General features: G+C 37.1%; 1 protein-coding gene across 6 annotated transcripts in view; it reads right to left on the bottom strand.

Annotated features, from left to right (window-relative positions):
* The window catches only part of ENOPH1 (enolase-phosphatase 1), a 661653-nt gene that overhangs the window by 169726 nt on the left and 477777 nt on the right, over positions 1–14150 (bottom strand). For all 6 annotated transcript variants that reach the window (XM_044061192.1, XM_044061187.1, XM_044061190.1 and 3 more), the window contains one exon: positions 10232–10364. In XM_044061192.1, the coding sequence (XP_043917127.1) occupies positions 10232–10364 (133 nt within the window). The remainder of the gene's footprint in view (positions 1–10231; positions 10365–14150) is intronic.

The following is a 14150-nucleotide window of genomic DNA, read 5'->3' on the forward strand; positions in this document are numbered from 1 at the left end:
ATGGGCAAGGCCGATCTCTTAACACAATAGGCCAGGTTAATTTGAGCATAAAAAGGGAAGCTGGCCCGGCTTAAAATGGCCCGCAAGGGCAGCTTGCCTAGTACTTACTTATGAACTTATGTAGATAAAGGCCACAGGTGATGGGATTTATGGATAGGAAGAAGGTTTACCTCTAGCTAGCTGAACTGATTAAAATTGTCAATTTAAGTCCTGGAAGTAAGGGAGTTGCAATTCTCTCTATCAGATTAATACATTCGCTGCAAACTGTGGCAAGAAATATCAAAAGTGATGCGGACTGATATTAGTTTTATGTGCAAAATATGTTGACATTTCTAACATGTGGATGTCTATCCAGCCTCAAGGCAGAAAGGCACCTGTGTAGCTGATGTTCCCATTAGAAAGGACTACTGTATCAGTGATGTATATGAAAAACTTTCTCTGTGATCAAAGCAAGAAAACCATACATTCTGAATATTTTTTTTAAATAGTTTCTAACTGTACAACAGTTTATTTACCTTTCAGTATTCCGGTCTTACTGGTCACTAGCAATCAGCTTCTATATTGTACAGTTTGCTTTTCAGAACTTGGTTGGCTATCCAGGGATTCCAGTAAAGTGCAAAACAAAGGTTGTTTTTTTTGGTATGAATACAAGTTACCACTGACTAAAGGAAACCATATTCTCTGCTATTGAATTTTCACACATCTCAAAGATCTTGTGTGTAGCATGTCAGTCTTGTGTACTATAGTGTCAACTACACTTGTCCACCTGTTTTGAAGAAGAAGGCTGTGCATCCATCCATCTATCCATAACCTCTTTTCCTCATTTTTGCACAATGGGTCAAGGTGCTGTATGCCCCCCCCCCCCCCACCGTCTATTAACTATATTGTGAAAAGCAGCACCTAAAGCATTCAGCAGCCAGAAGTAATATTAGAAAAGTAATGGTATTTCATGATTCCTCATCTGCAACTGTGCCAAGTACACCTCAACTGGGTCACCTGAATGAGAAAACCTCATTCCCTTACATGTCAGGCTGCCTACCTGAGATAAACTGACATAAATGTACACAGCACTGTCCTAGTCAGCCTACTTCTACTGAAGGCTATAGCAAAGTACATTAGACTGTCAAGTAAGCAAAAGGCTAATAAATGTCTTCAAAACAGGAGCAAGTGGATCAGCAGAGAACAATTTTGCCAAATTGCATGTACTTTCACCAAAAATTCAGTCATCCATAGGACAGCTCCGCAAGGGGGCACTTCTCTTTATCCCAGAATGAAATGAACTCAGAACTGTTGTAACTGTGGAAGCAGTCATGAACTTAAACAACAGAAGTGCTCAGCTTATGGTCAGCAGTGTCACAAATGTAAAAAGTGGAATCATTTCAAAAGGCTTTGCAAGTCTAAAGTGGCACATACTTTTATTAAAAGAGAGCATCCAAGGAAGCAAGTAAATCAGATAAAGAGCTGTGTGCACACTTTCTATGCTAATGGTGTCTCTGTGATCAGTGAAATGGTTAACAGCAGATTATCAGTTGGCAGCAAACAGTGAAATACTTTGTACTGTACAAATTAATAGGAAACCTGTAGAGCTTAAAGTAGACAGTAGAATAAGTGTAATAACATCAGCACAGATATTTGCTAAAGTAAAAGCTGGTGAGAAACTTGAGTCAGCAAAGTGTGCAAAACTAGCTGCTTATGGTGGTGATTCAGACTGATGGCACTGTAGTTCTCACATGCCATTTTACTGAGCAGCTACGATTTTGCAGTTTTACATAGTCAAAAGACACGTGCAGTTATTGCTAGGCCACAAAGACAGTTTGACAATGGGACTGATTTTATTTAATATGGAGGTCCACCATACAAGTCTGAAAAACAACATTGATAGTTTTACACAGAATATTTTTAGTGAATATGTTGATATTTTCAAAGATGAGCTTGGCAAACTTCCAGTCATATTGCATGAAGTTAAACCATGATGTAAGCCCAGTTATCAGACCAGCAAGGAAAGTTCCGGTAGCAATGCAGAGCAAAGTAAAAGCAGAACTTGACAAAATGGTGAATTTGGGTGTCCTTACTCCAGTGAAAGAACCAAATGAATGGGTATCCTTCCATGGTCGTAGCTCATAAAAAAAAAGCTCAAAATATATTACAATATGTATTGATCTGAGAGATTTAAACAAAGTGCTTAAATGTCCTCATCATCGATGTGCACAGTAGAAGTAGCAGCCGCTCTTATGTCAAATGGCACTGTTTTTTCAATCTTCGATGCAAAAAGTTCCTTTTGGCAAATTTTGCTGGATCACAAATAGTCATTTTTAACCACTTTCAATACACCATTCGGTAGATACAGATTCATGAGAATGCCATTTGGGATAAATTCTGCCGGTGACGTGTTACAATGTGCAATGGTGCAAATTTTTTTCTGGTTATCCATGTGCTATTATAGTAGACAAAATTACTGTAGGGGGCAATGGTGAAGATGAATATGATAGAAAGCTCAAGAATGTTTTAGACTGTGCACTTGAAGTAAATCTTAAACTGAATCCTCAGAAATACAAATTCAAACTGAAAGAAGTTACTTATGTGGGTCATTTGTTTACCAGTTCTGGTTTACAACCAGATTCATCTAAGCAAGCAGTAATTCTTGAGATGCCAGTTCCAGAAAATGTCACATCTTTACAACGTTTTCTTGGTATGTTCATCTATTTAGGAAAGTTCATCCCAGACCTGAGTGAGCTTTCATCATCGATACGTGACCTGACTCACAAATGTAAACGGGTCCTGGTTGGAGCAACACCAAAAAGGATTTGATATTCTGAAATAGAAAACTGCCAGTCCATCCACACTGAGATATTATGATGTTCACAAACCTGTAACTCTCATGTGATGCTTCAAAGTATGGTCTTGGTGCAGCACGTCTTCAAGAAGGCATACCAGTAGCCTATACATCCAGAACTTTAACCCAAATTGAAATGCAGTATGCACAAATTGAGAAAGATATTTTGGCAGTGGTGTTCACATATTTAAAGTTCAATGATTATATTTATGGCCAACCTGTTCAAAGAGACTGATCACCAACCTCTAGTGACAATTTTGAAAAAGCCAATACATACAGCCCCAGCATACTTGCAATGCATGATGTTAAAATTGCAAAAGTACAATTTCAATATTAACTATACAAAAGCCAAATTTCTATGCCTTGCTGATGCTTTGTCAAGAGCACCCAGACAAACAACAGAACAGCATGACAATGAGAAAGCAGACTTTGAAACCACGGAATTCATGGAAGTCAGAAATTTTTCCTCATCACGTCTTGATGAACTCAAAAGTTATACAGCTTCGGACCCAATTCTCTGGAAGCTGAAAAACGTTATCAGTCAAGGATGGCCAGTACGACAAACTAGTTTACCACTTGACATACAGAAGTATTTTCCTTATAGAGACGAGCTTCTGATGGATGATGGAATCATCGTGAAAGGTCCTAAAGTGGTTATTCCTTCAGCATTACAACAGGAATACATCAAGATTTTGCATTGTGATCACCAGGGTACTAATTCAAACAAAAGAAGGGCAAGAGGCATAGTAGTTTGGCCTTCTATGTCAAAAGATTTAGAGAAGAAAACTCTAGCATGTTCAATTTGCAACAGCACTAAATTGCACCAACAAAAAGAACCACTTCAGCTACACCAGCTTCCTGAATTACCATGGTTCATGGTTGCTACTGATATTTTCGAATGAACGGGCAACATTACTTAGTGTTAGTAGACTCTTACTCAAATTGGTTTGAAATTGACCTTCTTCATAACTTAACATCCAGCGCTGTCATTACAAAGTTGGAGAGAGATGTTTCTGTCTGTGGTAGTCCACACACAAAGTTGTATCTGACAATGGTGCACAGTTTACAAGTCAGCAGTTCACGAAATTTGATGAGTAGTCCTGAGTACCCACAGTTCAATGGATTAGCTGAGCGTGCAGTTGAAATTGCAAAGTACTTTTTGAAGAAATGCAAGAGAGATGTTACCGATTTTTTTCTTAATCTACTTAATCTCAGAAACATTCCTCAAGATAATTTGCTTGGTTCACTTTCTCAGAGATTGATGTCCAGACAGACTAGAACAACTCTTCCGATTAGTAAACAATTACTGATACCAAATGCAAACAACAGAATGGTCAAAGCTCAACTTTTGAGAAAATGCTAGTCACAAAAGTTGTACTACAATAAATGCAGCAAACCTCTCATACCACTAAGACAAAGAGATATTGTGAGAATGTAAACATCTAAAGGATATGACTTGAGTGGGAATTGTCAAAAATATTTGTGAAGAACCAAGATCTTACATCATACAATCTGAAGAAGTGGATTTCAGAAGGAACTGAAGACACATACTACCAGTCTCCAAACCAGTGATGCAGCAGATTGCCTGTGGCAATGACTCTATTTCTCAGAGTGACTTTACACTTGTCCAAATTTCAGAGCACAGTATATTTTCTTGAAGTACTCCTGATGTAAACCCTGAAATTCCAATTGCAAAAGAATCTCCAGAGACTGTCCAGAGTTGCTAAACCCAGTCAAAGTTTTTATGTGACCGGATCAGGTAGAATTTCCAGACCCAATCCGAAATATACAGTGACTTGGTCTTTAATTCATAACTTGTTAAATGATGATGTTATATCTAGCTTGTAAAAATATCTTGTCCTCCTACTGCATGTCGAACAAATCAAAGAGGGAGGATGTTGATCATTGTATGTATTGTACCCAGTCAGCCACTGCAGCTAGATAGCACGTGCATATAAGTTACTGAGCACGTGCAAGATCAGTGCCATTTTGTATAGTCAGAGTGAGTGTATGCATGAATGGAGATGCACATGCAAGTTTGTTTGAAGTAGCAACTCAGTTATCTTATGAAGTTCGAAGTGTATGTTCCAGTTACAACTCCTGATGTGTTTATGTATAATAAACAAACTGAACGAATACCCAGCCTCAGTGTCTCATCTGATACAAGACGCATGTCATGTGACAAAAATTACATTTAACTCATTCACTACGGAGCATCTCAGAAAAAAGCTCCCTGCTTAATTCCACCATAGGAACAACAGTGCAGCCTGAGCTCATTTTTAGAAAATCCATTTGTAATACCATACAGAAAACAAATGTTCATAACTCTAACTATAAGAGCCAGACTAAAAATGTAAACTCAAAAGTTGTTCAGCAGACACTGACCTTTCCAACAGTGTAAATGTTGATAGTGCATATCAAAGTCATTATTAAATATTTGTCAAGAAATGCTGATATTGTGCATATTTTTTACCTTTTTGAAAATGCAAAGCCCAATATCTTGTTAATGTACCAAGTAGACCCATACAATTTGTATTTAATTTGTTTGTATAAATGCCAGCTTTAAAATGATACCTTAGCCATTACTGTGTGATGCTCCATTACAGAGATATTCACAGAAATATGATTAATATTTCTCATAAATGATAAATAAAGAAAGCATAATATCTCATCAGCTGTAGCAGACAGAGGTTACATATCAGTGCACAAGTTGTGTGGCTCAATGTCAGCTTCAAAATGATGCATCATTTGTGTCATCACCATGCTCCCTTGCAAAGATATGGGCATAATAATGAGAAGTATTGTAAATGTATAATTTTCATAATCGACAAGACTAAACAAACTGTGATATCTTTATATGTGTACAGTGCACAGACACAGTTCTTTTACCATGTTGTAAGGAGTAACACTATCTTCAAAATGAGATATTACTTGGCACAATGGCATGCTCCCTTGCAAAGTTATTTACCAAAATATGAAAAAAATCATAATTTCCATAACCTAAGTCCAAAACAAACTTGGATAACTGTAAATGTGTACAACATACAGGCACAGTTATTTTACCATGTTGGAACTACGAATACAGTCTTCAAAATGAGGTATTACTTAGCACATTCAGATGCTCCCTTCCAAGTTATTTACCAAAATATGAAAAAAAAAATCATAATTTCCATAACCCAAGTCCGAAACAAAATCGGCATACATGGGGGTGAAAGCCGCCCTCATGGCAATGCCCTGCAACTGCTGAAAAATGTCTCTATTGAACATGCAAATTGTTTCTTAAACAAAACATAACTAAGTCTATCAGAAAATGAGACATATGTGAGTCCCCCAAAAATGAAACAAGGCCTGTGTCCCTATTTCATGCTTAATATTAGTATATAGACTTTTGACATCCAAACAGAGCCAAAACATGTTCATATTCCATACTTTACCCTTTATTTTGTTCAAAAAGTCCTGGCTATCTCTGATATAGGAGACTGTACTCATAACATATTTCTTAAGATGTTGATGTAACAACACACTTATATTCTTCAAAAAATACCTCTGTGCAGACACTATAGGTCGGCCACTAAGGTTAGTTAAACCTTTGTGTGTTTTAGGTAAGCAGTAACAAACTGCCATAGAGCAGTTTTCCACTCCAAACATCTTTTCCACATCCTTAGAGGTGAAATACCCCAGCCTTAGGCCTTTGTCTAACAAAAGTTGGTACTGCTTAATAGCTTCAAAGTAATCAGAAACACCACATTTTCTATAAATTTCCACATTACTCAAATGTTTATAACACATCTCTTAAGTATTGTGTGAAGTGCATGATTACTATCTGGTTGCCCTCGTCAGATGTTTTAACCACCCATCTTCTATGATTACCAAATGCCAATAGGGCTAGCTATTGATACTTAGTTAAATTAAAACATATGTTAGACTTATTCTCTATACAGGACCAGTACATTTTTTCAACCTCAAAATTAAGAGTAGCAAAAAATCCTTGCAAGGTATTATTTAGAAAAGGTGGAATGCAAGAGCTTTTAACAGAGATAACATCAGTATTCAGTTGGCAATAGGCATTAAAACATCCTCAAACAAATCTTCCTGAGATGACAGGCATGCATAAAAATAATCCTCATCATTACTTTCATAACAGTCATTAAACACAACCCCTCCCTCTTGTTTAAAGTAGTACATTAAATGCAGTTTTCAGCTAAAAGAAAATATTTCACTTTTAAGTACATGCAATCTCGGTAAGGCAGTTGGTATAAATTTGAGACCAAGAAATAATACAGACATAACCGCATCAGAAATGTCATGTTTGGACAGATTTAACACATGTAAATTATCACAATCTACATTAGTACCAGCGTTTTTTCTTGTACTGTCCCTTCTTGTTATAGTTCTTTTGCTGGCCCCATTCACTGCAGCCCGGTTTTCTGTTGTTAAAAGTCTGTTCTAACAGTTCTGCATGTGTTTCGGATTTTGTGCTTTAGGCAAAGCTGGAAACTATTCCACACTCCCCTTAGCTCCAGCACTCACATCTCCCTCTTCAGAAGCAGCAAAAGAAACTGGGGAAGAAGCAGAAATATTTTTGCCCCCCTGACATCATTACTGCCATTGTTACTTCTGCTTCTAGACGAAAAAGATCTATTATTTTTTCTTTTCCAAAGAAATGCTTTATCAACACTGTAATCTTTAATGTCTCTGTTAATTTACATAAACATTTGAGTTTCAGTCTTCATGCTAATACAAAATCTGTAATGCTATCAACTTTCTAAGTTTGTAAGAGCAATATTTAAAAATTGTCCCTATTTTTGGGCCTTTGTCCCACTTTTATTTGTCTTTGAACAGATTTCTTACTCTAAGAGGTTGAGACGTATGCAGCAGGTACATAATTTAACATGCAAGACCATATATAAATGAAATAAAAATCACCTTCTTAACTTTGAGAAGTAAAAAGATACATGAATAATGTAGTTATCTTTGTGATGCAGTGTAATGCCAAGTACTACTGCATTCATACACGTATAACACATAGTCAGACTAAGGGTGGTATACCAAGTATTACTGTAGGATGGAGGGGAATAATAGCTGAAATGGATTCTGTCATTCATTTTGAAAGTTGAATACTGTGCTAAGACTCTAAGAAACGTAGGTAGTTTGTTCCACACTGATGGCAGACAAGTGCTTAGGGATGCATCTCCTATATCAGAGTTAGACTTTACTTGTAGGAAATACAGACTTGCTAACCAAAAATTACATGTGGTAGTATCTTACTTCAAAAGTTAAGAAAAGCTAGATATGAAACTAAGTAAAACAGTTTTTGAGAAAAGATGAGGTGAAATGCAAATTATTTTCCCTAATTTCACCCGGTAAGTTTCTTTAAGACTCTGTAGTGGTGACAGCATTTTATTTGGGGAATGCCACACATTTTACTGAAATCAGTATTCCTTTTAGTCAGTATGGTCTTTTTTTGAGGCTTACTGATGGCTGTGGCAGCATACTGAACACAGTGAAAATCAATTAATAAACTTTGTGTTAGACAGCAAGAATGTCCGAGCACAGCACAGAAAACTAAAGATCCAGCAAAATCCAATATGCCTCCTGATGTCTGTCATGTGTCATATCCTTCCACCTCTTAAGATTCTGCAGCTACAGGATATCTCTGCTTCAAATGACTGCAGTAGAAGTTAAGCAGCAATTACACATCCATCCAAACATTAAAATGAAAAATTGAACCAAAAAGTATGGCCACATTTTTAAGAGGTCATACCCTCTTCAAAACCCTAAAAGCAGCTCGAGTGGAGATGTGCACACACCACAAGGAATTAGTACTGCACTTCAAACATCTCTCTTACCTGCCATTAATTTTCTAAATGTATACCCTGCAGCCCTTCATTTTGTAAACTAAAATACTGATTATAGTTCAATTCCTCTCCAAATACGACACGTACGGAAATGTAATCTCAAGAACCTGGTAATCTTCAAACACAACAATTACGCTCAGGATTTCTAAGAAGCTGCAAAATTTTACTCCAGTTCTTCCTAAACAGCAAACAACCAGTGTGGAAAACATGTACCCACTACAACGATGAATGAACTACTCAGATTTCTTTTTAAAAAAGCAACTAAACTAAAAGCTGCATAACAAAATATCCCACTCAAAAGAAAGAGCGGGAGCTCATATATAACAGGTAGCACAAGTACTTGGGTGCTGGGGGAAAGACTGATCAAAAATTTCAAACAATGGGAATAAGCTGTATCAACGCAAAATAGACTCTCTCATAAACCAGGACAGTAGCTACTGCCACCACATCAAGTCTAATCAGAATGTCTGCAGCAGAATGACAGCAATGCACACCGAACCAAAACAGGACAACAGGTAAGAAAGAGTGTGCTCACCTCAGCAACAGTGGGATCTGCGCACCTAGGCAAACCTTGACTGGCAGGAGGACCACAAATAGACACCAGAGTAATAACCTGATATCATGAAGTATACCCTACTAGTTAATTTTAAAATAAGAATAATATATTTTATATACACATACACAAAGTCATCTAACCTTGCTCCTAGTCTAGGCGCAGACCGAAACTACTCTGTGATCGAAACTTACCAACTGAATGATGCAGGGAAAATAACACGCAAGTGAACACAACCAAGTACTGCTTGTATGTCCCAAGTGGCATGACTAATAGCTTCCAAACCTTTAAAATAGTCACAACAGCAAAACAACTTTCATGGGAACGGTTGACAGGATCTCTTCCAAGTTACTAATTTACGAGTACAGTCCAACCTAGGGTACGACCACCCCAAGTGAAAAAAAAAAAGAGCTAATGTTTAAAAAGCCTTTATTTTTTTTGTCTTCATCGCTGATTCTTCAACAAGGAAGTTAAGAGTTATGCTATTAGTGAGCGGGGAAAACAAAAGAAAATTAGGTTGGGGGTGGAGATGTTACACAAGTGGTAGCTTGGATTGCAAGAATCCGATTGGCTGCCACCACTTGCTTTATCAAGACCCTTTTAAACTGAATTTGTACTAAAAGTTTAATGTGACCTTAATGTAAAACCACACTGAATCGTAACTATACAAGGTAAATTACAAGTTCAGTTACGATTTCAGTGCGTTTTACATTAAGCTCAACTACAAATCTGCAGCACTACAGTTTCACCCGCTTGTGGAAGGCACTCGGGGGTAACAGCTTGCAATTAGTATCTTCTCATGGCGCGCTTGGATGTAAGCACAGAGGCACCATGAGAAAGTAGTCGGGGTTAATGAGTTAAATACTCTATCTGGGCAGTTACACTACAGCAATCACTAACAAGGGTAGACAACCATATATACAGAGCATTTTTGTATGTAAACTATCAGAAGTACACAGGCTTATCTGTGGAAAGCAAACTACTTACCTCTAACAAGTTTCCTTCTGTAGAATACCGAAAAAGTAATTTCTGTGCCTCCACACTCCCTGAGGAATAAATGTACACCCTGTTTCCTGCTTCTCTCCATTTCCTGATTGCTGGTGCAACATCACTATAGATTCTAATAAACAAAGAAAACAAATTCAGTTAGTGTTTCCCCACTGTGCAATTTATACTCAGAAAGAAAGGCTGATTGTCGATGAATGATTTTTTTTCATGCTGCATAACTAATACAAATGTAATTTACTTTACTGTGCTTTGTAAAAACAGATACATATGTGTGTATTTACTATTCAGATTGCCAGTAATAAACAGAAAATTATGTTTAGCAGTCAGTAAGAAAATATTTTATTTATTATGTAAGAGATATACAAAGTGCAGTTCTGTGAAGTACTCATCATACCAACAAGACTTCAAGATATATATCATCAGGACGGTAAAATTATATTTACACGGGGCTAACTCATCTTTTTACACATGGTGTATGAAACAATTAAATCTGAAAATCCAAGCAATAATATAAAAGTTTACTCAACTTATAACCATATCAACTCAATATAACAAAGCCACAGCCAGACAACCTACCCTTGACTGGATCCTAACATCCTCTCCAAATAAATCATCATGCCATGGAACTCTGTCAGACAACTTAAGTTATTACTTACCAAGCTACACCATAAGGTACCAACAGCAACAGCCCCAAAACATATTGTTACATCCTGGTAAGAAAATGTACAACTTTTCATGAAGACACTTCTACTAATATATCTCCTAAGTAGAAGTCACTAAAGATTCTCCCCATAGATCAGGGGTGGGCAATTAATTTTCCTAAAGGGCCACATAACAAACTGGACTATTTTGGAAGGCCGGACCAATGATGCACCCCTCCCACCTCCCATAACTCTGCCCATTTACTCCCCTCTCCCTCCCTCCCTCTTTTTTCTCATTCTTGTCAGCAGTCCCCTCCCCAGCGATTCCAGTCATCCACTACTTGGCTATTTCTCTCCACTTATAAACACTGTTCAGACCTGTCAGTGTACATACTGCTTTCTTATTTACTTCTACAATCATTACAGATATTGAAATAAAATAGCACAGACACTAATAGCCATTTGCTAAACAAACAAAACAGTCTTGCAATGAAAACAGACTTAGCATGAGAGCAGTAAACATCTCTGCCCTTGAAACTCACATTCATTGAAATGGCACACACATGGTTCTTTTTAAAGGAGAAGATGCTGCCACCACGGTATAAGGAGTTTGTTTTTTTAATATATTATTAAACTAAATGTTTATGCCTCCTGTGGATCCAGCTCTGCAGGCCCGTCAGGGACAGCCAAAGGGTCGAATGTGGCCCGGGAACCATACAATGCCCAGGTCTGCAATAGATGATGCTGTCTCTGAGTTTAATAAAATCTTCCTTGGTGTTCTATAAACACTAGCTCCCTTCAGAACAAAAAGACTTGGAGCCAACCTGCCCCATGGTTATCCTTGGCAACGAAACAACTCATGAAATAAACAGACAAAGTACGAAAGATCTGGAAAAAATATAACCACTTTACTAGCATACTGGCAACTAAGAAATCTAACAAAACAACCAGAGATATGAAAACTCATTACTCAGCCAAAACTATTCTAGGCCTCAATCAATAAAATGTTAAATCCAGGACAAGCTGCACAGCCAACACCAAACACACAGAAACAAAATGACACCATAGCCAACCAATTCAAAACCCACCTTATACAGACAGTACAGTCAGTAACTAACCAGGCAACTAACCATGTTCCCGATGTCTGTACTCAGTCAAATAACCTCCTTCAACATTTCTCCTTCCAACCAGTTCCCACAGATACCATCATAAAATACCTCAAAAATTTAAAGCCTACTACAACTGCCCTTGACAATCTACCTGGCAAATATCTTACAATAGCAGATGAGGCAAATGCATATCCAGTTTCAGTTCTGACAACTCAATCCATATCTAAAAATAAAGTCCCCTTGCTATGGAATGTTCATTATTCCACTGCACAATGGTAGAACCAATGCAGACCTTTGAAACTATAGGCCGACTGTATTTTTTAAATATTTTAATTGGTGAGATAAAAGTATTGATGTATTTATATGCAACTTTTTAACTATCTATTAAATAACAAGCTTCTGTCCTCAACCTAACTCAGTTTCCAGCCTGATCGCAGAATTTTGTTTATACTTCAGCACCCACAGAAAAGTTGGAAACCTAGTTTCCTCCATCCTCCTAGACTTATCAAAAGGTTTTGATATTATCTCCCACCAGAAACTCACAAACTCTCATCCTTAGGGGGTCACCAACTCTTCACTGCAATGGTTCCACAGTTATCTCTCAAACAGAGCAGAAACAGTGAAATGGAAAAATATGTCCACCTTCATACTAGTAACTAGTGGTGTCTCACAAGCATCTGCACTTGGCCTCATACTTTTCAACATATTCAACAACGGTATCTACACTGCAACAAAAAAAAAATCGCTACTCTAGTTCAATATGCTGATGACTTGACCCTAATCTGCTCTGCTCCAAGAACAATCCTTTTTATCAACTGAAACATGGCAAAATAATTCACTACTACTACACCTAAGTTACTGTTATTTACCCTAAAACACAGCTCTACCAAAACAACACTGTTCACTATTGTCTCTGCCAAGAGCACAACACAAAATTACTGGGTGTCATCACAGAAGACCAGTTGAAATTTGACCACTGTGTGTCACACATGGTTAAAAATACTCATCAAAAACTAGTTCCAGTACACACAGTAAAAAAGTCCAAAGATGACTGTTTACTGATCAACAGCTTAATTTCAGTTCTAATTACAAGATAAAAGAAAACTTTGTACTCCACGACTAAAATGAAGAACTAATTTAATAAATAAATAAAAAGCCAAACATCATAAAACAAGAGTAGGTAAGCGCTTTCATGGTTGTGTACCACTTCATCAGACCATGTTAAAAGAAAAAAAAATGTTCACTTTTAAAAGCCACATTATGTCTTGCCCAACCAATCAAATACATTTTATAATTCACATCATACAAGTAGCATTTCCAAACAGATGCAAAGAATCAGAAACTCCCATACGTTCATTCATAGAAACTGTCAGTCAATGAGGAACTTGTCCAATAAATCAAATACATCTTAGAATTCACATCATACAGGTGGCATAGCCAATCAAAAATAGAGGATCGAGAACTCCTACATATTCACACATAGAAACTATCCGTCAATGAGGAAGTGGGCGTGACTTGAGTATAGGTATAGGTCAACGAGATACAAGCTCGTTAAGCCCTGGATGTTTATCTGCTTGCAGTTCTATTACTCATTACAACTCGCATTTCTCTGTTATATTACAGGCATCCCCTCCTCTAATATTTTCATGAATCAGCTCTAAAATTAAGAATTTAAAGTAGTATTCGGTGCCTTGCTGAACAATATGTTTGGCTAAAGCATTATTCACCTTCCTTTGTCTTTGTTATAAAAAAGAATTAGTCAATACACACTTATTATCAGAACATAAAGGCACCTTCCCATGTCATAGATGTAATGCTTGCAGATTTATATCAACTAACACTTCAGGTTATGGTATTAGGTTTGATTTTTATACAGACTGCAGAAGTACGAATATTGTAGATTATGCTAGCTGCTGCTGATGTGCAGCTTTCTTTGTTGGAAAGACCAATCGGCAGCTTAGAGAAAGATATTAGAACACAATAATGTCATTGCAACGATAGATTATTTTTAAAGGAAAACTTAGGTATGCTACCATCCTACTGCTTCCTTAACCTTTTCATTTGTCAGGAGTATTTCTATTTTACTATAGCACATATAATATTAACATCACTAGAATATCTTAAGACTCTAGGTTTATTACTCTCCCT

This window comes from Protopterus annectens, chromosome 2.part0, assembly GCF_019279795.1.
Source record: "Protopterus annectens isolate FY-2018-M chromosome 2.part0, PAN1.0, whole genome shotgun sequence".
NCBI classification, from domain to species: domain Eukaryota; kingdom Metazoa; phylum Chordata; order Ceratodontiformes; family Protopteridae; genus Protopterus; species Protopterus annectens.